The sequence below is a fragment of the Tamandua tetradactyla genome, chromosome 20, assembly GCF_023851605.1.
Source record: "Tamandua tetradactyla isolate mTamTet1 chromosome 20, mTamTet1.pri, whole genome shotgun sequence".
Lineage (NCBI taxonomy): Eukaryota > Metazoa > Chordata > Mammalia > Pilosa > Myrmecophagidae > Tamandua > Tamandua tetradactyla.
The window spans coordinates 1,122,050-1,149,235 of record NC_135346.1 but is presented as its reverse complement, the minus strand read 5'-3'; the positions used below and the strand labels follow the sequence as shown (position 1 = coordinate 1,149,235).

Below are 27,186 nucleotides of genomic sequence, written 5' to 3'. Positions count from 1 at the left end.
AGACACAAGGTTTTCACAATCACGGAGTCACATTGTGAAAGCTGTATCATTTATTCAATCATCTTCAAGAAACATGGTTACTGGAACACAGCTCTACATTTTCAGGCAGTTCCCTCCAGCCTCTCCATTATATCTGGAATAACAAGGTGATATCTACTTAATGCGTAAGAATAACCTCCAGGATAACCTCTCAACTCTGGAATCTCTCAGCCATTGACACTTTATTTTGTCTCATTTCTCTCTTCCCCCTTTTGGTAGAGAAGGTTTTCTCAATCCCTTGATGCTGAGTCCCAGCTCATTCTAGGATTTCTGTCCACGTTGCCAGGACGGTCCACACCCCTGGGAGTCACGTCCCACGTAGACAGGGGGAGGGCGGTGAGTTTGCTTGTTGTGTTGGCTGGAGAGAGAGGCCACATCTGAGCAACAAAAGAGGTTCTCTTGGGGGTGACTCTTAGGCCAAAATTTTAAGTAGGCTTAAGCCTATCCTTCACAGGAATACGTTTCACAAGGGCAATCCCCAACATTGAGGGCTCAGCCTATTGATTTAGTTGTCCCCAGTGCTTGCGAGAATATCAGAAATTCTCCAAATGGGAAAGCTGAATATTCCCTCCTTTCCCCCCAGCCCCCCAAGGGGACTTTACAAATACTTCTTTGTCCACTACATAGTATTTATTTTTAATATTTATATTCATCAGGTGTTTATTCTTATTGAAATTTTTTTTACTCTTGTTTTCTCAATTTTCCATTAACTTACTCATAACTTTTTTCTCTCAACCTTTTATCTATTTTAGTCCTCTAAGTTTTTATCTTCTCCATTCCTTTGCCTTTTTTTTTCTTTTTGGCCCCTCCTCTTCTCTTACATGTTTCTTTTCTAGTAGGACTTATCAAAATGTCAGCAAAAAATGATCTGGATCCTATTCTTTTTTATTTCAGAAGAGCTTGTATTAATGATCATTTTACTTTTCCCCCTTTTCCTTTCATTTAAAACTGCAGGGCTCTTCCCTCCTAAAAACAGGAGATATCTGAAAAGATTTCCGTTTATGGCTCCACTTTTCAAGAAGCTGCCTGTACCTGCTATTCCCATCTCCTCAGTTTCCACTCTTCATCACAATTCAATCCTTCTGCATTGAATCACCCCTCTAAATTGGCTCTGACTAAAAGACACTAACGGTCTCCAAACTGCCAAGTCCCAGGACACTGTCCTGCAAACCCACCTCTCAGCAACACATCCGGCCCCAGCCCCTCCTCCCTTGCAGCTGCAGCACCACCTCCTCAGGGCTCCCCTCCCCCTCCTTCCCAGCTGCTTCTGCGCAGACTTTTTTCTGACTCCTCACCCACCTTGAACCTGACCTGGTGACATTCAAGAAGACTCTGAGGTAGGCCTAGGATTCTCCAGGGCTGTAACTCTCACTGTGTAGAGACATGCTTTCTTCTTACTGGATCAATGAGGCTGATTAGCATCTATGACAAGCAGCCCTTTTTGGAGAAAGTCTTTTCACTTATTTACATCAACAGTTTCCAATGCCTACAGTGAAACTGGTCAACAGCACACTAAGAATCAGGAGCGGAACACAGGAAATAGGGAAGAGATCCACTGTTAAGCAAAACCCTTGGTCTTGACCTTGGTGGGAGGACGTGTAAAGTCAGGTCTATGGCGGATCAGCCCACACCGACTGTGCCTGTGCCCATGCGGCGCTGCCCCCAGGCAGAGCCCTGAGTCACCCATGGGTTTGAAGTGCTCTGTGAGTTGCCCACCAGCATCTGCTTCAAACACAAAATAAAACCCGAAGTAGGATTTAATTCAGGCCCCTCCAGATCTCCTCCTCACCTCCACATGCTTTAAGTCACCCACGCCTGAGCTCCTGGGGAGACGTATGACCTAGGATGAGCCACATGGGTGACGAACTTACATGACGTACTTGAAGGACAGCTTTTCCCTGATTCCCTGGAGGAGAGAAAGGAGACTGAGGCTCCAGTTAGGAGTCTTCTTACGATGGAGGCGGTGGCCCAGGGACGACGCTGAAGCTGAGGAGGGCAGAGGGCAGAGAGCGGAAGGCGTCCTGCTGCAGTGCAGCTCCTTGAACCCTGCAGGCGGTTCTGCCTCTGAACATCCGGTTCTCAGACACCACACATTTCCTTATTTATTGTTTTTTTTTTTTTTTTTTTTTGAGCAATCTAAATCAGAGATTTTGTTTTCTGGCGCACTCAGCATCTGTGAGCCAAGCAGGACTGCCTCCATCCAGGTGTGACCCTGCAGGGTGGCTCTCTCAATTGAGCAGGACCCAGTTTTGGCAGCTCGAGCCCACCAAGAAGGTCAACCAAAGGGGAGGGGAGCTTCCACTGAAAAGCCCTCTGAGCGCAGCAGCAGCTCACATGCCAATCCTCTGCCTCTCGCCGGGCCTGAGGCAGCCATCCAGGAGAAAGGGCTGCCCTTGAAGGACAGCATGGAGAGAGTTCAGAGGGTCAGGGAAATGTGGATGGGGGAAAGACTCATCTCAATTTTCACTACATTCTCATTGAAACCTAGCATTTCCTTATTTATGAATGCAGACAACAAAACTGTCCATAACTCTAACCAGCAGCGATCTCAGTTATCGCAGATAATGCAAAATACCAGTAATTAGTCGGACAGGCAGACCTACCAGCAGATCCTGCCCCCTCCAGGTTAGTAAAGCAGCATGCATGTGACTGCACCACAAATAATTCAAGCGCGTTGACAGTGGATTTCGATATATGCAATTCCCTTTTCAATCCAGTTTATTTTTACACTTAACACTCTTGAGACGCAGCCCACAAGTGACGCCAGCCTGCTGGAGGATTCTTGACTGCCAGGGTGGGTTCATCTGCATTACTTACTGCACTTACTCATACACTTGGATTTGCTTCTGTGATTTTATTGTGGGCTTTCCCTAAGCTTCCTTCCATTTTTCTCTTCCTTTCCTGCCTCGATTGATCAAATTTACTTTATTCCTCCCTTTTCTTCCCTCTACATGGACAAGACCTATTTTTAGTGGCTGCCCTTAAAATGTGAACATTTAGCTGGATCTCCATTCTCCTCCTGCAGAACCCAGAGCCCTGAATATGTCTATCAGTTTTCCAGGGCTGGGTAACTCGTGGTGGCTGAGACAACAGAAATTCCGCCGATCTGAAGCTGTGGCAGGCCCGCGCCCGAGCGCCCTTAGCGTGTGGCCCCCAAATCTCTGCTCCACCCCCCACGGCTGCCTCTTCTGGACAGCTGTGTGTCCTCCTCTGCTCTGAGGAGGGACTAGTTACCGGACTGACTGCAATTCAGGAGACCCAGGACCCCCTCTCTCATCAAGATCCCTAATTCAGTTACATCTGCCAAGCCTGTTCCCAGCCAAGTAGCCTCCCACGGGATGCGAGGGTTCGGGCGTGGAGGCATCTTCCAGGGAGCCGCCATTCTGCCAGTGATGAAACACCACCCCAGCCGCCCCCACCTACAGGCTGGGCCCTTGTGTCGGTGCTGTCTGGATGCACTGTCCTCCCCCAAGACTTGCGGCTCTGCACAGCCAGTGCTGCAGAGGCGGGCCAGTCCTTCCCACTGACTCTCCCCTCTGAATTCCACTTCTTCCTTTATTCTGCATCCTTGAGAAATTCTTTCAATGAGGATCTATTATGTAGCACACACCCTGTGACTTTTAATCCGAAAACACCTTGCCTTTATCCTTGTTTTGAGCTTAACTGGATAAAAAAAAAAAAGTTCTAGATTTTTACTTTTCTCTTAGCACTCTGAAGATTATCTGGCATCTTCTGTTGATGCTGAGAAAGAGGCTGAACAAAACACTTAAAAATTCACTGTGCAGACTCTTAAATGTTACCATACTCACTTTATAATTTTGAATGTTGTATTAAAAAAAGTAAAATAAAAGTATTTCATATTTTTCTCCTAACTGGAATTTTTTACTTCTTTGGTTATAGGCTCAAGAAACTCTCTTACAATAAATTATAGCCCTTTCACTAGAATTTGATACAAAGAAGGCAACAGTAAAATATCTTCTGTATACCTAGATTGCTGGATATAGCAGTCAATATTGCAAAATGGCCATACACAGCTAACTGTCAGCAAATTTAATTGTCAATAGCTATCCATTATCGTTTGTCTTCTATTCTTAGTTACTGCGCATCTCAAATGGATTCTGATTATTTTTCACATCCTTAGAACTCAAATATATCTGCTGGATGGTCTCCATGACATAATAAAAAGCATCTTAAGAGTAATTTTAAATGATGGCTAATAGAAATCACTTTACATGAAGTTATGTTCAAAAATAATTTGTTACAACAGATACAATAAATACTTCACACGAGAGATACTACAAATCAAAATAACTGAAAATCATAGCTAGGCCCTGGCACAAACATGGGGTCAAAGTACAACATATTATGTGTTAAGTCCTTAGTCACATCACTCCCAGTCCACAGAGGATTACAGTACTGAGTACAACTCTTTCTAGCGCGCTCTTTTTCTTGGCTCCTACACATCGCATTTCCCTCCCATCTCTGCACTCTTCTTTCTCACTTTCCATTGCCTGCCCCTTAGACAGTGGCTATGTAGGGACCCAACTCGGTCAACAGATATTCCATTTCCTTGGGTGCAATAAGGGAGCGTCAGGGCAAAGCAAGGTCATGGGCGCTCATTCGACAGGAGCTGAAAGCAGAAAAGTACAGGACATGGGAGCACCCCTACTCAGTCCTGTTGTTTTTAAATTACTCTTTCTTCACATACTAATGGCTCTGATACAACGACAGCATCGACAAAGAAGAAGAATATCTGGACCATAATTTAAAATATAAGGATGATGGGCTTGAAACAGGGAATAAGAGACCTGTCTAGAGACTGACTGAGCAGAGCTCAAGGGACTTTATTTAAGCTAAGTTGCTGAGGGAGGGGTAGGTAGGGGAACCCAGGGGAAAAACCAGGAACTCAATCCTTATGGAAGACAGTAGAAAAAACAGAACTGCGAGATATTACTCACAGGAGAAAACAAATGAGGACAGGAGATTTAAAGTGTTCATAGTTTGAGACATCCACAAACCAATAAACAGAAGTAATATGCAAAAACTTAAGAGTTTACCTTGAAAATACAAATTGTTACTGGACAAAGGTGGGAGATTTTCTTTGCATGCCCCAGTGAACAATTCTGGAGACACCGGGGTTTCAAAGAGAGAAAACGTTTGTTAATAGACATGAAGCAGGAGATCAGATGGCCTACTGGTCCAAAAATCTGGCAAGTAACAGTTAATTCTGATAGTACTTTTATAGTACTAAAAGATGGGCAGGATTTAGGATAACGAGCACAGTGGCCCCAGATGCTGTAATTAGAGGTGATCTGATTATGGAGAATCTGCCGGCTGATTACATGTTGAGTCACAGAACATACGTAAGAACGTGGCAGCCTTCATATGAGGATGGTGTGATTTCAGTATTCTCTTGAGGTACAGGTGACTTGTAGGTTAAAGTCTAAGCCACTGCACACGGCAGCGGACCCACTGGTTAGATCCAGCTTCGGTTATTTAAGATAACTTTGGGCGTGGGGTGCATTAGTTTTGGGCTGACCTAAGACCCTTCATTAATAAACATTAGGGGTTGTCTTCAGTGACCATAAGACTCTAAAGTAAAAACAGATAAATGGGAACAAGCGGAGGGTCCGTCACAAGGTCTCTGCAGTCACACAGGAAGAAGATAAAGGAATACAGTCATCAAGGCCACGGCACAGTCGCCTGATGACAGCTTCACAACTTCAGCTTTTTCCTTCCGGCTATTTTTAAACACTTAGAAAGTCAAAGGAAATAGTATATAAGGACTTAATAATTGTAATCATTTGTTAATCCCTAACTTCTCAGTTATAAAAATATTCATGCATGTAGTGAGGTGAGTCTTAAGACTGGCTTATAATGACGGAAGAGCATACTTAAGCTACAAAACTACTATTTACAGGAAAAAATGAGACACAGCTGTTTTATGTCAAGATAACACATGTCCTCCAAGGAGATACAAGTAAACAGATGCACTAAAGAACAGATCTGAGAGAGAGAGAGAGAGAGAGAAGAAATTCTGTTTGGATGGGGCAATGAACCAGGCCAACCAGCCAAATGACATGAATCAGTGACGGCAAAGTTCCTGACAGACAACAAACCTGGCAGGCAAGAAAGAGCACCAACGGGGACTGCCGTTACCGACGACGTGCTTTTATCTATCTAGTCCCGCCGAGAGCAGGACGTCTCACCCCTTCCCTGAGCCGCTCCCCACCGAGGCCGCGGTGGACAACCCGGGAACTGTTGCCCGAACCTGAATATGGAGACAGAATGAGAAGTGATTGGCAACCTAGAAGGAAGTGACCGACACATTTTAGAGTTTGCAAAACCCAGGGCTAAGGAAGCTAGGTTATTACAAATTATCTTGATGAGACAGGAAATGAGACATTACTTGAAGAAACCAGAAAAAATGCATAAGATAAGTTAAACTTCAAGGGAGGCTCCACAAAAGTTGTAAAGATGAATATAAGATAACAGTACAAAATAGTATATATTTTTTTCAAAAATTCAAAAGCCTCTCAGAAAGAGTTGAAGGTCATTAAAATGACAGTAACAAACAAAGGGGCTTCCCTCATTCCCTTTCCAAAAACAATTAAAAAAAAAATATTCACAGCAAGAACAGGGGAAAAAATGCCAGCTGCTCAGGGCTAACGAAAATGATGAAGACATCTCTCAAAATCTTTTTAGCTTTTGTTTTTGCTTCTCTGTCCAGAATAAGCTGGCAACTGAGATCAGAGCAAGGCGAAGGGACACTGAAACCTAAAACTCATGGAGATGATAAGAAAGCAAAAGTAGTCTTACATGGTGTTTCTCTGTTACATATTCTAACTTCATCTCATGGAAACGGCTCTTTGTATCCTGTGCATTCATGCTGGTTTCTTCAACTGATCATTTTTTTCCATTAAGGTAATCTGTAATTACCCAACTTTCTCTGCCCTGGGACTTGCAAACTTAAAAATGATATAGTTGCTTTCTTCCAAATTTCCCGACCCTTTTGCTTCTGCTTTACCACGTTTAAACCTTTCCCGACCCTTGACCCCACTTTCTCTTTCCTGGAAAGACACTCTTTGCTGAGCTCTGGAGACCACGCACCTCCTCCATCTTCCTTGGCTTCTCCTCCACCCACCTTTAGGGGCAGGCGCCCTCCCCACCCCCACTTGGATTACTACCTATTCGGCCATAACGCCCAATTTCACCCACCTGATACATCCAATCCAATCACCTACCAGACATCATTGTCCCAGGCGCCAAGACAATTCATCTTTCCTCCAGGAATCTATTCCTCCTCCAGCATTTCCTATTTCAGAGCCCACTGTTAGGCCATAAACGGACACGTCTCCCTTTCCAATGCCCCCATATCCAATTAGGCACCACGTCCTGCTGACCCCAACTCTTAAGCATCTCGGAAATGTGTCTGTTTCTCTCCATCTCTCCTGCAACCCTCTCTAAACGTCCACCCTGTTCTAGTCTGCCGGAGCTGCCAGAACCAACACCCCAGAGATGGACTGCTCATAATAAAAGGGGATTTATTTAGTTAAAAATGTGTAGTTCTTCAGAGGAAAGGCAGCTAACTTTCAACTGAGGTTCTTTCTTACGTGGGAAAGCACAGGATGGTCTCTGCTGGCCTTCTCTCCAGGCCTCTGGGTTCCAACAACTTTCCCCGGGATGATTCCTTTCCGCATCTCCAAAGGCCTGGGCTGAGCTGCGAGTGCTGAGATGAGGAATGCTGAGCTGCTTGCGCTGTGCTGTGCTGAGCTCTTCATTAAACATCACTCATTGAAGAAAGCACTCCCCTTAAAGACTGCATACATCATCAGCCATAGCTGAGCTTCCCAAGCTAATGATTCAAATCCACAGCAACAGAACTTGGCACCATCACCTGGCCAAGCTGACACCTGACCCTAACTACCACACTCCCTCTGCTCCATTCTCGCCAGTCATGGGACACGCTCTCCACTGTGCTCTCCATGGGTCCCCAATACATGTACTACACTTATACATGAAACACTCTAGTGGTTTCTTTGACATTAGTTTAATATTTTAAAGCCTACCATTTAGGCTACTAGTTAATAAGAGCTATAATAAATATCTATTTTTAATAGTCCTGATGTTCATTTCTAATTTTTTTTCGGCTTTCTTTTCCATACCTGGTCAGCTGTTTTAACCTCTGATGGGAGTTAAAAAGAACTTATACAGGAGTAGAAAAATTACCACCTCTGACACCTGTTTCTTTTTGCTTTTACACTGTAGGAATCTTTCGTCAGGCATTAGCCCATTTCAAAAGGGACAGTTTAATCAAAAGTAGATGGTCTTGGGAGGGCCACGGTGGCTCAGCAGGCAGAGTTCTTGCCTGCCATGCCAGAGACCAAGGTTCAATTCCGGGTGTCTGCCCATGCAAAAAAAATAGAAAAAAGAAAGAAGGAAAAAGCAGATGGTTTCACTATAATGACATGGAATCATTATAAATGGGTGGGACTTTTTTTTTCGGCATGGGCAGGCACCAGGAATCAAACCTGGGTCTCTGGCATGGCAGGTGAGAACTCTGCCTGCTGAGCCACCATGGCCCACCCACCCAGGTGGGACCTTTTGATTAGATGATTTCCATGGAGATGTCTCCACCCATTCAAGGTGGGGTTGCTTACTGGAACTGTTTAAGAGGGAAGCATTTTGGAAAGAGTGCAGGCAGCCAGAGACCTATAGAGATGAAGAAAGAAAATGCTGCTGGGGGAGCTTCATGAAACAAGAAGCCTGGATTGAGAAAGCTAGCAGATGCCACCATGTTTACCATGAGCCTTTCAAGTTGAGAGACAAATTCTGAATGTCATCAGCCTTCTCGAACCAAAGTATCTTGCCCTGTATGCCTGAGATTGGACATTTCTGTAGACTTGCTTTAATTTGGACATTCTCACGACCGTAGAACATGTAAAGTTGCAACTTAATAAACTCCGTCCTTCTAAAAGCCATTCCGTTTCTGGTATATCACATTCTGGCAGCTTGCAAGCTAGAACACCACGTGATTGTGAAAACCCTGTGTCTGATTTTTTATCCAGGGTACGAACAGATGAGTAAATATAAATAAATCTTATTTACATATAAACATATATAAATATAAACATATAAATAGAAAAAAATAAATAACTGGGGGAAATAAAGGTTAAAAATTGGGTAGACTGAAATACCGTGGGTCAAGAGGGAGGGGTAAGGGATGTATGAGTTCTTTTTTTTTTCTTTTTCTTGAGTGATGCAAATGTTCTAAAAGTGATCATGGTGATGAATACACAACTGTGTGATATTGTGAGCCACTCGTAAAATATGGTTGGACTGTGTATGTGTGGGTATTTCTCAATAAAAATTTTTTTTTAAAGTACATGGTCTCATACATAAATTCACTCAACTGAGCCCACGTCATTTAGGAACATACTGAGAACAAACCCAGCAGCGAGGGACTCACTGGCATGCCCTCTGCACACACGGGGCCCCACTCCCTCTTCACTCGGGACCTCAGACACCATATCACATGTGACTGAGGAATACAGACGATGTCAATCCATAAATGTCAGTAAAGCTTAATTCACTACCTATTATAGGTAGAAGGATTTTTTTAATTAAAAAAAGTTTAGAAAAGTGACTAGATACAAGGTCAACATGCAAAAAGTAAAAGTCAACTGTATTTCTACATGCCAGAAACAATCAGAAAATGAAACTTTTAAAATGCCATTTCAAACAGCATTGACACTGAAACTACAAAAAAATCACTGAAAGGAATTACAGATGACCTAAAAAAAAACAAAAATGGAAAGACAGGTCATGCTCACGGATCCAATGACTTAATATTGTAAAGATGGCAATACTCTCCAAATGGACCTACAGATTCAATACCACCATGTGAAAATACTAGCTGGACTTTTATTTTTAACATTTTTATTGTGAAATACAACATATATACATAAAAAAGAAAAAGCAATAATTTTCAAAGTACATTTTGCCAAATTGTTACAGACGTGATTTTAAAGTTTGGTATAGGTTACAATTCTACAATTTCAGGTTTTTCCTTTTAGCTGCTCCAAGACACTGGAGGCTAAAAGAAATGTCAGTATAATAACTCAGCAGTCACACTCACTTGCTAAATCCTATCTTCTCGACTATAACGCCTTCTCCTTTGATCTTCTCCCACTCTTTAGGGGTATTTGGGCTCTGCCCACTCTCACTTTTCATGTTGGAAGGGGCTGTCGATAATATGGGATGGGAGATGCAACTAGCTGTCGTTCTGGAGAGGCTGGGCCCTCTGAGTTTCAGGACTTAAGTGGCCTAGGACTCTTCTGGAGGTTGTAGGTTTCTGGAAAGTTCCTCCAGTGCACGGAACCTTTGTAGGATCTCAGATAGAGCCCTGGGCGTTCTTTAGGGTTGGCAGGAATGGTGTCGATTGGTGTTTGGCAATATCTGGCTGAAGCTAATGTGAGAGTAGCCTCCAGAATTGCCTCACGACTCTACTGGAGCTCTCTTGACTACCGATATCTTCTTTTGTTACATTCCTTCCCCCCTACCCCCCTGCCCCACCCTGGCCCAGAAGGAATTGTCAATTCCACGGTGCCAAGGCCAGGCTCATCCCTGGCAGTCAGGGTAACTAGAATTTTCTTGCAGAGATTGGTAAGCTGATTTTACCACTCTTACAGAAATGCAAAGGACCAGAATAGTCAAATCAATCTTGAAAAAGAACAAAATTGGGAATAATATAGCAGTTACATTTGGTCCAAGGCTGTAAATATTATTTCCAGATTTTGAGATGCTGTGCTATGTATGAATAATTTGGCATCTCCCTGAAACTTTGGGTACCTGTGTGACACGTAAGACTCAGCGTTGGAGTTCTACAGCTCTGAAAGTGCGCATTGCTATATACAACAACTGTAAAAGAAACCAAAATAGAGATCAGGCTTCAATTAGCGATAAGAATAAAGCAGACTGGGTTGAGACATAAGGTAAATCAGAATACAGGGGTAAGAAGACATTGTCTGTATTACACAACTTCACCTACTGTATGAGACTGAAGAAACAGAGGTTTATTTTGTCCAAAACCTAAATTTTCTGTAGCACATAATCTAACTCAACCTGTCTGGATAGCTAATTTAAACAACCTACACTCATGGAGCCCAGAATGAGGATGAGGGTTTGTAGTTCTGTAAAGCTAATCTAATGTAAGGCCCAGATACAATCAGAGTATGTTAAGAAGATAATTAAAAAGTACTGGCAAAGTGCCTTGAAGGATGGGAGAGAAAATGTGGAACTATTAAGCTTTATCACCATGGAACCCCCTGACACTCTCTCTAACATTAGGGACACCCAAGTTAATAGGGCAAGTTGTGAAGTTTATTTCCGTGGTGGAGAAGCTAAGCTTCCCATAATTATTCCTACGAGTTGCTTCCAGAGGACCTCTTTTGTTGCTCAGATATGGCCTCTCTCTAAGCTTAACTCTGCAAGTGAAATCATTTCCCCCCTAAGTGGAACATGATGTCCATGGGTGAAAGTCTCCCTGGCAACATGGGATATGACTCCCATGGATGAGCCTGGCCCTGACACTATGGGATCGACAATGCCTTCTAGACCAGGAGGGGGAAATGAAATGTAACAAAACAAGATATTGGTGGCTGAGAGAGTTCAAATAGAGTGGAGAGGCTACTCTGGAGGCTACTCTTACACTAGCTTCAGCCAGTTACTGCTAATTACCATGGTTTTCCAACCCCCAACCAAAACCATTCCTGCCAACCCTCAAGAATACCCACGGCTCTGAGACCCTAAAAAAGTCCATGCACTAAGATTACTTTCCAGAAACCTACAACCTCTAGATGGGCTTCTAGGCCAGTTAAGTCCTGAAACCCAGAGGTCCCAGCCTCTCCAGAACATCAACTAGTTCCATCTCCCTACCCCATATTATCAATACCCCTTTCCAACATGAAAAAGTTAGAATGGGCAGAGCCCAAATACCCCTAAAGATTGGGAGAAGGATCAAAGGAGGAGGAGGAGTTAACACAGAGAAGAAAGGATTTAACAAATGAGTACGACTGCTGAGTCAAAATGATGATATTTCCTTAAGTCTCCAGTGTCTTGGAACAGCTGGAAGGAAAAACCTGAAATTGTGGAACCATAACCCACACTAACTCTGAAATCTGTTCTACAACTATTTGTTAAAATGTTCCTTGAAATTTATTGCTTTTTTGTATATATGTTGTATCTCACAATAAAAAATGGGGGACTCATATTCCCCAATTCAAAACTTACTACAAGAGAGTTGGTTCTGGCCCAAACATAGAGATAAATGGGGCAGAGCTGAAATTAACAAACAAACCAAATATATCACAAGGGTACCAACACAATTCAGTATCTTTTCCAACAAATGGCGCTAGGACAACTGGACATCCACATGCACAAAAATGAAGGTAGAACCCTACCTCACATCATACATAGAAATTTCAAACTCAAAATGGATCAAAGACCTAAAACTCTAAACTGTTGCAAGAAAACATAGTGAAACTGAAATACTACAAAATCTTGTTACTGTGGAGATACAAGTTCTTCAGAAAAAGGATTCAATTTGGTTAAACATGAATTTATATTTTTCGTAAGCTTAAACTTTAAGTAGTAATTCTAACACTTTTGATCAGTAAACTGTATAAGCTCAAGAAAATCAAACCCAAGTAGTGTAAAACTTCATGTTTGTATTATACTCAACAATTATAAATCAGAGAAGAGTTGTTTTAATGAAATTTAAAACATTTAACTTGTCTTGTTCACCAAAGATATTCATAAATTATGTGAATTTGAATTCTTAAAATGTTTTGAGTTGGTTTCTTGGAGAATATATGCTAGTCCATTTAAAGTTTGCTAATTCAATTTCCTTATTTTCAGGGAATTTTAGGAACATTCCATTTATATAAACAATGCTTATCTAGATATGCCAATCAGTACAGAGCTCCTTTAATTTTAGAGATTTTATAATCTATTAATGCCATCTGGAGGTAAGGCAACATTATACCCTCCCATAATCTGAGGTAAAGGTGCTTCTTAATTACAGGCAGAGATAAACAGGCACAGATAAATAGAGAAGCACATAATTTGAATTCTACAAGAGTGAAGACAGAAACAAACTCCCAATTCCAGACATCAAATAACTGTTTCCCCCCAGAGGGCAAGAAATTCTTAATGGATTTGTGCTCATCAATAAAGAAAATGATTGACAAATAAAAAAAAAAAAAAGAAAGAAAGAAAACATAGTGTATCTTTACAACCATGGGTTAGGCAAGTTTCTAAAAAGCAACAACAAAAAAAACAGATAAAACATAACATCAAAAAATAAAACTTCTGAGCTGCAAATAATATCATCATGAAAGTAAATAGACAAGTTACAAAATATCTGGAAGCATAGAAACTTGTACCCAGAATATATAAAGAATGCGTACAGCCCAAAAAATAAAAAGACAACCCAATTTTAAAATGGGCAAAAGATTTGAAAAGCTTTCCTCCAAAATGGTCAATAAGCACATGAAGATATTAACATCATTAGTGAAATTCAAATTAAATCTCGATGAAATACAATTTCACACACATTAGGATGGTTATAATTTAGAGAGACAGACATTAATAAGGCTTGAAGAAGACGTGGAGAAACTGGAACCCTCATACAGTGCTGGTGGGGATGTGAAATGATGCAGCTGCTTTGGGGAACAGTTTGACAGTTGCTCAGAAGTTAAATACAGAGTCACCATGTAACATGGCAGTTCCACCCCAGGTATATGCCCAAGAGGAATGAATACATACATCCACACAAAAACTCGTACATGAACTTCACAACAGCATTTTCCGTAACGGGCAAAACACAGAAAAGATTCATGCCTATCAAGTGACAAATGGATACAGAAAATAGGGTACGCATCCATACAATGGAATATTACTCAGTCATAAAAAGGAATGAAGGACCAATACATAGTACAACATGGATGAACCTTGAAAACATTATGCTAAGTGAAAGAAGCAAGTCATGAAAGACCATATATTGCATAATTTCATGTATATGAAAAATCCATAACAGACAGAAAGATTAGTGGTCGCCAGGGGTAGGGGGGATGGAGAGTAACCGGCAACGGATGAAGGGTTTCTTTTGGGGTGATGAGAATATTCTATAATTAGATCGTGGGGTGGTTGTACAACTCTTTTTATGCTAAAAAATACTGAATTATACACTTCAATGGGTGTGCTTTATAGTATGTGAATTATATCTCAATAAAGCTGTCAATAAACAGAGGGGAGGATGGATGGATGAATGGACAGTGTTGAGAGGAAACCATCAAAAGATGTACAAGATCTTTACAGAGAAAACTGTGTAAGACATTATTGAGGTACATTAAATAAGAACTAACAGGAGGAGGAATACGCACGTTCATGGATTCAGAGTCTCAATATTATACAGACATCAACCCTCCTCAAATCAATCTGATTTAGTAGAATCTTAACCAAAACACCAGTAGGTTGGGATTCCACATGTGCCGGTTTGATCCTAGTATATACCCCAGAAGAGACATGTTCTCATCCTGCTCCAATCTTGTGGAGGCAGACCTATTGCTTTTGATTAGGTTGTTTCCATGGAGATATGACCCACTCAATTGTGGCTGTGGCCTTTTGATTAGATGGAGCTGTGACTCCACCCATTCAAGATGGGTCTTGATTAGTTTACTGGAGTCCTTTAAAAGGGAGGCATTTTGGAGAAAACACAGCTGCTTCAGAGCTGACAGAGATGCAGACACCTGGAGATGCTTGGAGAGCCGACAGAGAGAGCAGACGCCTAGACACGGATGTCTGGAGATGCAGAGCCCAGCAGACGTCGTCATGTGCCTTCCCATGAAATGCTGACAAGCCAGAACCCAGAGCTGTGTCCTGAGGAGCTGAGTGAGGCCCACAGACGCTTAGAGAGGAAGCCACTGGCACCAGAAGCTGGAAGCAATGGAACCGGGAACAAGGACCAGCAGATGTCAGCCACGTGCCTTCCCACGTAATAAACAGACAATGGGCCTTCCCTGAGTCAAGGGATCTTTCTATGGATGCCTTAGTTTGGACCTTTTTATGGCTCAGAACTGTAAACATGTAATTTAATAAATTCCCTTTTGAAAAGCTGTTTCATTTCTGGTGTATTGCCTTCTGGCAGTATTTAAACAGGCCAAAACACCATGTATATATAGTTTAAAAAAGATACAGGCATAATCTATCATGTTCTAGGTCAGGACAGCATGTACCTTTGGCAAGAACAGTGGCAGGAGACATGGGGAGGGGGACTTCTGGGGATATAATATTCTGTTTCTTGACAAGGTTTGTGGTCAAGTCAGTGTGTTCACTCTATGATAATTCATCAACTTGTAAACTCATGATAGTATATTTTCCTGTTTATGCAACAGCTTTTTAAAATGTTATGTATGTATTTTAATCTGGTTACCTCACTTCCCAGGTTAAAACTCTTTAATAGTTTTCCATTCCTTTTAGGACGAAGTCCAAAGTCCAAACATGGCCTAAAAACCACCCACTTATCTTCTTTACTGCACACACTGCTTCCTTACTCTCTAATGCCTTTCAGTTCCTCGAGCACACCAAACTCTCCTGGCTATTCCGTCTTCACACATTCTCTCTGCCTGGAGTGGTCGTCCTTTCTGTCCCCCTCTAACCTTCATTCATGGCGGCTCATGCTTAAATCTGGACTTAAATATTATTTCTTCTGGGAAGCCTCCCCTGGCACCATCCTAGGCTGGGTCAGCTCCCCCATGCATGCTCTATTAGTATCCTAATGCTTTCCCCAAGGACTATTAGATAATTAGCATGAACTGCCTGGTTAACGTCTCCCTTCCCCTCCAGACCTCACACAGGTGCCGACTTACCCCTTCCAACCCAGCCTGCAGGAGCTCACAGGAGATGCCCAATGATTATTTGAATTATTTGAAGCAGTCTCCCACATGAGTTTAGGGTTTCTGACCCCATGAATTATAATCTGGTGACAATGTGCAAAGTAGAAACTGAACCACTGACAGTGCCTTTGAGGACTCACAGAAAAGAGGTGTTAGAAAATGAACAAATATAAATAGAACTCCAGTATTTTAAAAAATGATGAAGACAAATTGTGCAAGCTATAGACAGGTTAGGACAGCACTAATTCTTAGCAAAATTTCCATAACGATAATTAAAGGAATGCTCCATAGGGAAAGCTGCGACCACTCGGTGCTAGCGCAGATTCACTACATGGGGTAGGCAGGATAGTGGGTTCGCACAGGCTCCATGACCTGGGCCTCGGGACCTGTGAGGGCGCCAGCTTACACGGCAAGGGGGAACTATGCTTGCAGATGGAAGGAGTGTGCTATCAGCTCACTTTATAATCAGATTATCCTGGCCGCACCCAGTGGACCTAATTTAATCACAAGGGGCCTTTAAAGGCAGAAGGTCCGATTCATCAGGGAGATAGCAGGAAGATGTCTGTACTGCTGGCTCTGAAGACGAAAGAAGGTGTCACAAGCCAAGCAATGCAGGCAGGGTCAAGAAATTGGAAAAGACAAAGAAATGGAGTTTCCCCTAGACTCTCCAGAAGAAATGCAGTCTTGCCAACACCTTGATTTTAATCTAGGGAGGGCTGTTTCAGACTTCTGACCTCTAGAAGATAATCAGTCTGTGCTGTTTTAAGCCACTAATCTGTGGTAACCTCTTCTAGTGGCAACAGAAACTATGGGTAGAGACATAATAAACTGGCTTCTTTTCCTTACTCGGCATGGCTCTTGCCTGGCAGATCCGGTAACACGGAGTAAATTAAATGTCTTTATATTGCTTTCATCAAAGCACTTACGTCCTTTACATCATAAGATAAAGACATATGAGCTACATGCAAAGTCCATCAAGTGAATTAGAAAACTCTGTGAAATGCCCACCAAGAGTGCCGATTAATGGAATATTTCAACCCTCCCAAGTTTATAGTATCACAGCACACGGTTTGTTCATTCACACTCTTTGATATTTTTATAACAGATTTAGAGCAGGGATTCTTAACTTTGTATCTGTGGGGTTCTGTGAGCATCTGAACCTCCTAAACGTTGCTCAAAGTGTTCTGTATTGTACATAAATATGTCTGCTTTTCATTTTTCTGCCGAAAGGTCCATAGCTGTCATCAAAATCTTCAAGAGGATCTACAGCTCCAAGGACTCAGATGACGATTCATAAATCTGCATTTACAGATGACACAAAGCTGCCAAAGAGAGCAAAGACTGTGGATGGCAAACCAGGATCCTAAAAACACTTGGAAGGTTGAACAAAATGGCTGAACCTAGCAGAGATAAAATGACACAACTTTGGAGCAGCCGCTACGAAAGAGATTCGGAAGGTTTAAGCAACAGCAAGCTCAGCATGGGTCTGTGATTAGGACGACCAGACAACTCCTGTGACCTGAGGCATGCATCCAAGATGATGGTCGAAGGAGTCCCGGGCTGTTCTGCACTGAACAAACCAAAGCTGTGGTATTGTGTTAAATTCTGGGCTCCCTTTAAATGGAAAACAGATAAACAATATGTGCAGGGAAACCAGAATGCTCAAGATACCATGTTATCTAGGAATGGGTGAAAGAATTAGGGATACGGAACCTAGAGGCTGAGGCAGACAAGGAAGTGAATTGTGCTCTACAAACATTTGAATCAATTTTGTTTTCATATGAAAAAAACTCACCAGTTTTCCAAAGATAGCTATGGCAGATTTCTGTCACTGACTGTGTTTAAGCTAGGCTGTGCAGTCACCTGATAGGAGGGCTGAAGCCAGACCGGCAGCCAGACGTGACGGTGGCTGCTGACTCTAATCTTTCTCCGTATCTCCATCTGCAGCTTTCACCAGGTCACACCGTGCAGCCCCCTTACCGTGGCAAACCCTGGACGGGGTGAGTCGGGGGTGGAAGTGAGTGGGGAGCCAGCCAAGAGGCACCCACTGCAAGGAAAACGCAGCGAGCCAGGAGGTGACAGGTCAGCACAGCTGCAGGGTGGGGGCGAAGAGCCTGAAGGACAGAGGGGAAGAGGTGGTCAAGAGCTCATATTCCCACTGGAAGGCCGACGAGAAGCACAGACGGGGCCTCAAGGAGCTCCATGAGTGGGTGCTGTGCTGTGGGGTTGTGACTGGCCCAGAGAAGGCCATGTTCTCTCACTCTACTCCTGAGGCTGCCGGCCTGCCGTGAGCGGACCTTCAGCTCAGGGCCTGACCACTCTCAACTGACCACTCTCAACTGACCACTCACGTGGTCTGGATCCTCCTGCTTGATCCTCGAAGAGCATAAAACACGCACAGAGCCCAAGAGAAGCTCAAAGAGAAAGTCCCTGAGAAGATGAGAGAAAAGCCACAGGTGGAAAAGCCAGAAGCTGAAGCAACGAAACCCAGGAGAGAAGGGCCAGCAGATGCCCAACCTGCCCGAAACGGGCCTTCAGAGGAGGCACCGTCCTGTTGATGCCTTACGTGGACATTTTCATGGCCTTAGAACTTGCGATTTGCAAGCTAATAAATCCTCATTATAAAAAAGCCAACCCGTTTCTGCTCTGTCGCATTCCAGTGGTTTTAGCAAACTGCAACACTCGGTAAAGTGTCAAAATTAGTATTGCTCCTGTCATAAGAAAAAATTGCTAGAAGTCAAGAGAAGCAGAGACCAAGGCAGACAGAATACAAGACGAAAGCTGCTGGGCTGAGGTGGCAGCTGGGGGTGTGGGCACCGGCGGTGTGCCGAGGTGGATGCGACGACACAAGGTTGAGAAGCCAGCTTTGAGGGGAGGGCCGGCCCACCTGGCCACTAACAGGGGAGGACGGCGGGGGGGGGGGGGGGGGGGCTGCGGTGGCAGACTGGGAGGGGAAAAGAATTAAAAATCCAGTTTTGGGCTTATCAATTTCGAGATGTCCTTGAGACATTTAAATAAAGACACCAAGTAGACAGGTGAATGAATCTACAGCAGAGAAGGGGACTGAGCTAAAAGTAAAGGTACAGGAAGGGGTAAATATGGAGAGATTAAAAAACAAACTGCTGTCTTAGAGTGGTCTCGCGCTTCTTCACAAGAGAACTCCACAGGACAACTGGATGTTGCTGAGTGCCCGCTGGTTCTGCTTAAAATTGGTCGTCTCCAACCTCAGCCCGCTGGGTTCTGAGATTCTCCCCAGCAACCTTCAGCTGCCTGGCTGTGGCCACGGCGAATGGCAGGTGGCTCAGCCCGGTCCGAGCTTTCACCACGTGGGTGTGAAAGAGGGACAGAGGAAAGAGACCATTCTCGCCAGGAGTCCTGGGGCCCGGGACGCCCCCACCGTGGCCACGCACGCTGCTTTGCTCAGGGAGACCCAGGCCGCACCCCAGGCGGGCCAGTGGGGGGTTCGGGGGGCCGGGCCAGGGAAGTTCGGCCACAAAGGGGGGGCGCGGACCCAGCCGGAGCGTCCTATTAACAGGAGGAACATCTGTGTGTAAAGGCAAAGATTGCAAACAGAACGGAAAATAACGCTACGCAAAAACATTCCCTAAACTGCACAGTGCAATAAAAACATAGTTTATTGAACATCTCCTTTCTCTTCCCGTCAGGCTATCTGCATTCTGTCAAAATTTGGTTATCACCTACAACTCCTTTTGAATGATTTCATTTCAGAGTCTCTGCTCCCAGAAATTCTGAGGTCTCCAGTAGCTCTGCCATGGTGAATTCTACCTCTGCAATCACCTCCCCACGAAACGCTTCCACCATCCCAGTCTTCCTCACTGTGAGTCAGGCCTTTAAAATCCAATTTCAGGTTTAGCAGAATCTTCCAATAGGATCACTTTTTAAACATATAAAACTAAGTTTATTTGAGGGTAATTTCACTGCATCTTTACAAGCTGGCAAGATGGGGGGGCAGGCAGTTCATATCCTGGTAAAATTTTTCTCTATGGCTATTACAGTCAATCTGAAAAATTCTATGCAAGGCAAAAAGTGGCTGACAGCAAATGCTCCCCCCAAGCACATTTGCGTCCAAGTGGGACCAGCAACACGGGGCCTTCTCTCCCACACCGTCCCTTGCTCTAGGCGCAAACACATGGTGGTGTGAACACACAGCACGCGCCTCCAGTGTGTTCCCGCAGCAAAGAGGCAGAGGACGCCGAATGCACTTCCACGCACACTTTAAGTTAGTGATCTGAAAGCCACTGCAGCTGGGTCCTTCAAAACCGCATTTCTGAAAACAAATTCTCACCAGTCAAAAAATAAAATCCGGTGGTGTCAAACAAATCAATCTCCATTCGCCAATGCATCATATTTAACAACAAAGAACACGTGTATCATTATTTATGAAGTGCAATTTTTTATTCTTTATAAAGCATACTCTAAAAGGTAAAACCTTCTAAAACGTACTTTTTAAATACCAAAGCACTTGAGAAAAAAATTGTCATATTTGATTTTTTGGCATGGGCAGGCACCTGGAATTCAACCCAGGTCTCCGGCATTGCAGACAAGAACTCTGCCACTGAGTCACCATGGCCTGCCCTATATTTTTAAAGGACTATGACAGTAATTCATACATATGTCTAACTTTGCAATTCATACATATTAACTGACTGCAGCATTGCAAAATAACAAGGAAAATTCTAATTTCACAAAGTAAGTCATGATTTAAAATAGGTCACCATGACAAACTCCAGGAAAACTATAAAGTTCTTTTATCTGTACATTCATTTATTGTGAGTTTCTGTCAGGTAGTGATTAACACGTTCGCCCAAAACAGCTTTGCCTTAAGTCAGGAAATTCTGTCTCCTAATTTTTTTTGCCACTTGAATATCACTTAGCTTAGTGACCAGCCCTCAATAAACGAGTTAAGACTTCTCTTTGGCACAAAAGTATAAGAGCATAGAGCTCACAAACATAATGCAACATTTTTCTAAAAATATAAAATTTTGATTCTCACTAAATAAAGAATAGGTACTGTAAAACACCCAAACACTACTCCAATTTTTAAACCATTTTCTTAAGCACAAATAAATTTAAACAGGTCTCTCCCACCATCCCTGTTATAACACACTTTTCTAAGCTCCTGCTGCAAAAGCAGAATATCTTGGATTTCACACATGCCGGCAGGTGTGATGTGACTGAGAGGCAAGACATGGCCGGAGAGACCCCCGCTAGGATGTGGAGACCCCACTAGGATGCGGAGCCCGCCCCCGCTAGGATGTGCAGCCCCCCACTAGGATGTGGAGACCCCAGTGAGGATGCGGAGCCCACGCTAGGATGCGGAGCCCCCACTAAGATGTGGAGACCCCCGTGAGGCTGTGGAGCCCCCGCTAGGAAGTGATGTCTCCTTGGGCCTCCCCTGTCCGCATCCCGATGGAGCCCAGCACACGGTGAAATGCCAAGTCCTACCTGCTGGAAGGAACGAGCAGATGCACCCCAAGCACTTAACGAGCCGCACTGCCGGTGGCTCCCAGCACCACCAGGAAAACAGAGAGCGACCCCCCCCCCCGCCCGGGCAAGGCAGAGGCCAGCCCAGGGCAACAGCGCTGGGCAGTCCTTAGGCACGGCGAAGCCCATCCGCGTGGAGACTCAGGGGCCAACAGGTCTTGTCCTTGAAGACGCAGGGACATCTACCTCTCAGCAGCCAGGACCTCCTTCCTTTCCCCGAGGGCCCCCCCACCTCCAGGCCAGTTAGGCCTGGGCGCGACGACACTCCCACTTTCTCACCTAAGGTACATCGCTCCCGACTTCCTCCCGTGCAAGGTTTCCCAGAGTGGAGCTCTGTTTGCGGTGGCAGGAATCTCAAGTGGGAGCCCGGGCCTGGGGTGCCGAGGGGCCGCGCCCCAAACACAAACCACAGGTCTCAAAATGCTGTGCTCCTGAACCTCTCGCTGCACAACAGCTTCCCCTCGCCCTCCTCCTCTCTCCACGTGACCCTCATGTCCTCAGCACAGAAAAGAGGCCACCATTGTTCCTGCAGAGTCTGGCAACACTGCGCGCGTCCCAACCACAGTGACTGGCACTGAGCAGGCACCCAAATACTTACTGAACGAGCAACCCACAGAAGCTATTTCCATGGCCAGCTGGGACGTGGCCGTTTTTAGCAAAGTGGAGTGAGAAATGCACATGAAGCCCCTGATTTCTTGCAAAAATGAACATTCTACAGGCAGGTCTAAGGCGGGGACAGGCTACCCTGAAGGGCTTGGGGAATTCCTTCCCCCTCCCCCACAGTCTGTCTCAAAGAAGAAAACAGCTTTCCAACTTAACCCATGAACACAGAGGGGCACGAGGTTTCAATATTTTTGCATTTAAAAGCAAACACTCTGATCTCAGTTAGACGGCCTACTTTAGGTCATCTCACCATGAATAGCAGGTTGAAAAGAAAAAATCCCCTCTCAGCATTCTCAAGGTGGGAAAGGGGATGGCCAAGAGAGCAGACATTAAAAAAAAAAAAAAGTTCAGCGTGCCCCAAAACAGAAAAATCTTACTCCACCATGTGCAAAGTTTCCTTTAAAACGTAATCAGCCATTTATCCAAGCGCACATTTAACGTCAAATGATTCACCAAACAGCTCATCTTTATAGAGAAGCCAGGGGTTTCAAAGACAGTTCTTGACAAATTTATCTTATTTCCAGCCTGACCTGAAAACTTGGCTACTGGTTCCAACTGGTATCAGATTCTTCATAACGGGGAGACTGTCAGGAGTCGAATGACAGTGAAACTGCGGGGGCACAACGGGGGCCAGAAAGCAACAGGGACGACAAGGAGCCCCTCTCCTCCTCCTCCTCCTGCCCCTCGTCACTTACGGGAACTGCACGTTTCGACGTTAGAAAGGAGCCCCGTCTTCCAAATGCAGTGCAGTGTGCACGGGGGCCCCCGGCCTGTCCCCCGGTCCCGGCTGAGCGCCCCCGGCCTGTCACCCCGAACCTGGCTGAGCGCCCCCGGCCTGTCCCCCCGGACCCGGTCGTGCGCCCCCGGCCTCACCCTGCCGGTCCCGACTGAGCGTGGGGGCCCCCAGCCTCTCCGCGCTCAGGCCCGCCGCGCCCCCCGGCCTGTCCCCCAGCGCCGGCCGCGCGCCCCCCGCGTCATCCTCACCTCCGTGGAGCGGCAGCGGCGCCAGCACCTGGCCGCGGACCTCGGCCTTGGGCGAGTCGAGCCCGAAGCGGCCGCGGTCGACGCGGAAGGTGAGCGGGGCTCCGCGGCCGGGCTCCTGCACCGTCACGTTGATGAGCGCCGTGTAGTACTCCTGGCCCGCGGCGTCCGCCCGCGCCCGCCCCAGCGCGCAGGCCAGCAGCGCCAGCGCCGCCACCCCGGCCGGGCCCGCCCGCGCCGCGCCGCCCATGCTGCTCCGGCCGCCGCCGACCGCCGCCGACCGCCGCCGACCGCCGACCGGCTCCGGGCCGCGGGGGCGGGGCGCGCGGGGATGAGCGGGGGGGCGGGGCGCGGGGCCGAGCACGCGGAGGGCCGTCCGCGGGGATGGCGCGTCAGGCTGCGCGCGGGCGAGGGCTCGGAGCGCCTCGAGGGCGGCGGGGGCGGCCCCACTCCATCCCTGGGGGCACTACCGTGGGGGCGCGCGGCCCCGAGGGGACGGGCCCAGAACGGACTAGATAGGGCCGAGTCCCGCGGCCGCCGCGACCCCGCCGGCCGGGCGGCACTGCGCAGGCCCGAGGCACGGCCCCGCCCACTGCCGACACGGTCGCACCGCGCAAGCTCGAGGCTGGGCCCCGCCCCGTACTGGCCGGGCAGCACTGCGCAGGCCCGAAGCGCGGTCCCGCCCCCTGTCGGCCGGGCGGCCCCGCACAAGCCTCAGGCGCGGCCCCGCCCTTCCCCACTGATTGCCTGGCGGCTCTGAGCAGACCTAGAGCGCGGCCCCGCTCCCGACCCCGCGCATGCGCGCCGGGCCGCGCTGGCCTCCCGCCCGTGCGCACGCAGGCCCAGGAGTGCGAGAACCCGCCGGGTGGGCGCAGGTGGTGGACCGCGGCGCCCTGCGGATGGGAGCGCGGGCTCGGCGGGGAGGCCGACTGCCCAGCGCCGGGAGGTACTGTTGCCCTTCAGTCAGGTGACCGGGAACTTCTCCTTTCCAAGGGTCAACCAGGTCGGCCTGCTGGGGGTCCCTGTCGTGAGCGTGGCGGGCCCGGGGCCGGGACTGCGGGGGACAGACCAGCCCATTGCGGTGTCGCAAGAGACGCCCACGAGTTCCTCAAAAAGCTGAATATAGAATTGCCATAGACCCAGCAATACCATTGCTAGGTATCTACTCAAAGGACTTAAGGGCAAAGACACAAACGGACATTTGCACACCAATGTTTATAGCAGCATTATTTACAATTGCAAAGAGATGGAAACAGCCAAAATCTCCATCAACAGAAGAGTGGCTAAACAAACTGTGGTATATACATACGATGGAATATTATGCAGCTTTAAGACAAGATAAGCTTATGAACCATGTAATAACATGAATGGACCTAGAGAATATTATGCTGAGTGAATCCAGCCAAAAACTAAAGGACAAATACTGTATGGTCCCACTGATGTGAACGGACATTCGAGAATAAACTTGAAATATGTCATTGGTAACAGAGTCCAGCAGGAGTTAGAAACAGGGTAAGACAATGGGTAATTGAAGCTGAAGGGATACAGACTGTGCAACAGGACTAGATACAAAAACTCAAAAATGGACAGCACAATAATACCTAATTGTAAAGTAATCATGTTAAAACACTGAATGAAACTGCATCTGAGCTATAGGTTTTTGTTTTGTTTTGTTTTGTTTTGTTTTGATTTTACTATTATTACTTTTATTTTTTTCTCTATATTAACATTCTATATCTTTTTCGGTTATGTTGCTAGTTCTTCTAAACCAATGCAAATGTACTAAGAAATGATGATCATGCATCTATGTGATGATGTTAAGAATTAATGATTGCATATGTAGAATGGTATGATCTCTAAATGTTGGGTTAATTTCTTTTTTTCCGTTAATTAAAAAAAAAAAAAAGAGAGAAGGGATAATTGGAGCTGAAGGGATACAGACTGTACAACGGGACTGGATATAAAAACTCAGAAATGGACAGCACAATACTACCCAATTGTAATGCAATTATGTTAAAACACTGAATGAAGCTGCATGTGAGGTATAGGTTTTTTGTTTTTTTTTTTTGTTTTTTTTTCTTTCTATTATTGTTTTAATTCTTATTCTGTTGTCTTTTTATTTCTTTTTCTAAATCGATGCAAATGTACTAAGAAATGATGAATATGCAACTATGTGATGTTATTAAGAATTACTGATTGTACATGTAGATTGGAATGATTTCTAATTGTTTTGTTAATTCTTTTTTTAATTAATAAAAAAAAAAAAAAAGAGACGCCCGCGAGGGTCCGCGTCGGGGGCTGGTGTGGGCTGGAGGGGCCGGGTCTTCTCCGGGCCGGGGCGGGGCGGGGTCGGCACGGGGCGGGGTGGGGGCGGGGCGGGATGGGGGGACGGGGGTCCGGGGACACGCGGGGCGGGGGTGGGGGCGGCGGGGGGCGGCCGCCTTGCCCAGCTGTCCACCAAGCCCGGGTCCCGGTGACTCCGGGCACGGGCGCGCGTGCGGCCCAAACGCAGGGTGTGGATGAGGCCCTTGGCAGGCTGGCCGTGCGCGTGCTGCCCGGACCCCTGTGGGGTGCGGACCCCTGTGGGGTGCGGACCCACGGTCCGCCCTTGGAGGAGCAGACGGAAGACCGGGCAGCCGCTGAGGACAGCAGAGCAGCCCCCAGCTTCCGCCCTGACAGGCGCGTTGGGACCATTCACTTCCCTTGAGTCAGGGTATCTTTCCCGGGATGCCTTAGTTTGAACATTTTATGACCTTAGAACTGTAAACTTGTAACTTGATAAATCCCCTTTACAAAATCTGAGGGGTTTCTGGTGAACTGCATTCGGCAACATTAGAAAACCAAATCAGGACAACTGCGTCTCTAAAACAACTTCATGCCCCCCTTGTTCTAGTGTCCCCAAACATATGAAATTGTCTTTTTCCCCAGTTTTCTTGGAGGGTCTGACAAAGATGCCGCGTGGACTTTGTTCATGTCCTCTGGCGCCCGCGGCTCTACCAGGGCCTGCCCACGCTGCCCTTGCAGCTCCTGGTGAGCGGTGGCCTCTCTGGCAGGCTGGTGGGTCACACAGACATGCTGTATTCTCCTTTTCATGTGTAAGTACTTCAGTTATCCTGCGCTTCCTATCACCTTGTTTTGATATTTCCTCATTTTAAAGACTATACCGGGAAGCCTAAAAAGTGATGACGAGCCCCACTGCCGTCCCTGATCTCATCAGGGCTGGGCTGGGCTGCGGTCCCCTAGCTGGCAGGGCAGAGTGGGCGAGGGCTGGGTGACTGTGGAAACGCCTGCGGGTGGGCCAAGAAGGGCCTAGCAGAGGAAGCGCTCAGACTTGGGAACTGCCACGTTCCAGGGACTGGAGGCCAGACCCCCAGAGACCGGAGGCCTTCGAGGTGCCCCCTTTGCCACAGAGGAAGGTGACACCCAGCGGATGCGTGGTGGGCCCGGGGTGTACGGCTTGGGGCTGGCTGTGGACCTCACCCACTGCACAGCCTCGGCAGCGGCGGGCTCAGGACCACTGGGACTCCTTCTCCTAGGGAGCCTGAGGCTGGGGGCCGGGCTGTGCCTGGGATGGTGGGTGGGGTCAGGAGGCTGCGCAGGCCCGGGGCTCAGATGGCCTTTGCTGGGACTGAAGACAGCACCTTGGGGTGTGAAGGGCAGGAAAGAGCCCAGAGGGAGGAGGTGGCAGAGGGCTGAGTGGGCCTGGAGTGGCCCCTGTGCGGTGCTGGCCTCCTCCTGGCCCGAGTGGCAGTCCCTGCGGCCGGCTGGGCCCTCTGCCTGTATGGGCAGTGGAGACAGAAAGGGCCCAGCTTGCACAGAAAGACCATCTCCTGGAAGGCCGCAGGCCAGCTCATCTGGAGACAGGCAGGCAAGGGCAGCTCCCAGGTGGTCCTGGGGCGCTGGGCAGCCGGAAGCGAGGGGAGGCTGCATCCCTTCAGGGAGAAAGCTCCTGGTCTGCCAGCCTTGGCTCAGGTACCCACACCTTGGCTGTAAAAGGGCAGCGCACCTTGAGGTCAGCCCCGTGGGGAAGCACTAGATGGAG

At 46.6% G+C, this 27,186-nt stretch overlaps 1 protein-coding gene across 3 annotated transcripts in view; it reads right to left on the bottom strand.

Moving 5' to 3' along the window:
- RNF130 (ring finger protein 130) overlaps positions 1-23,394 on the bottom strand; it is a 111,848-nt gene extending 88,454 nt beyond the window's left edge. For all 3 annotated transcript variants that reach the window (XM_077138206.1, XM_077138203.1, XM_077138204.1), the window contains exon 1: positions 23,148-23,394. In XM_077138206.1, the coding sequence (XP_076994321.1) occupies positions 23,148-23,394 (247 nt within the window). The remainder of the gene's footprint in view (positions 1-23,147) is intronic.
- Positions 23,395-27,186: the final 3,792 nt, after the last annotated feature.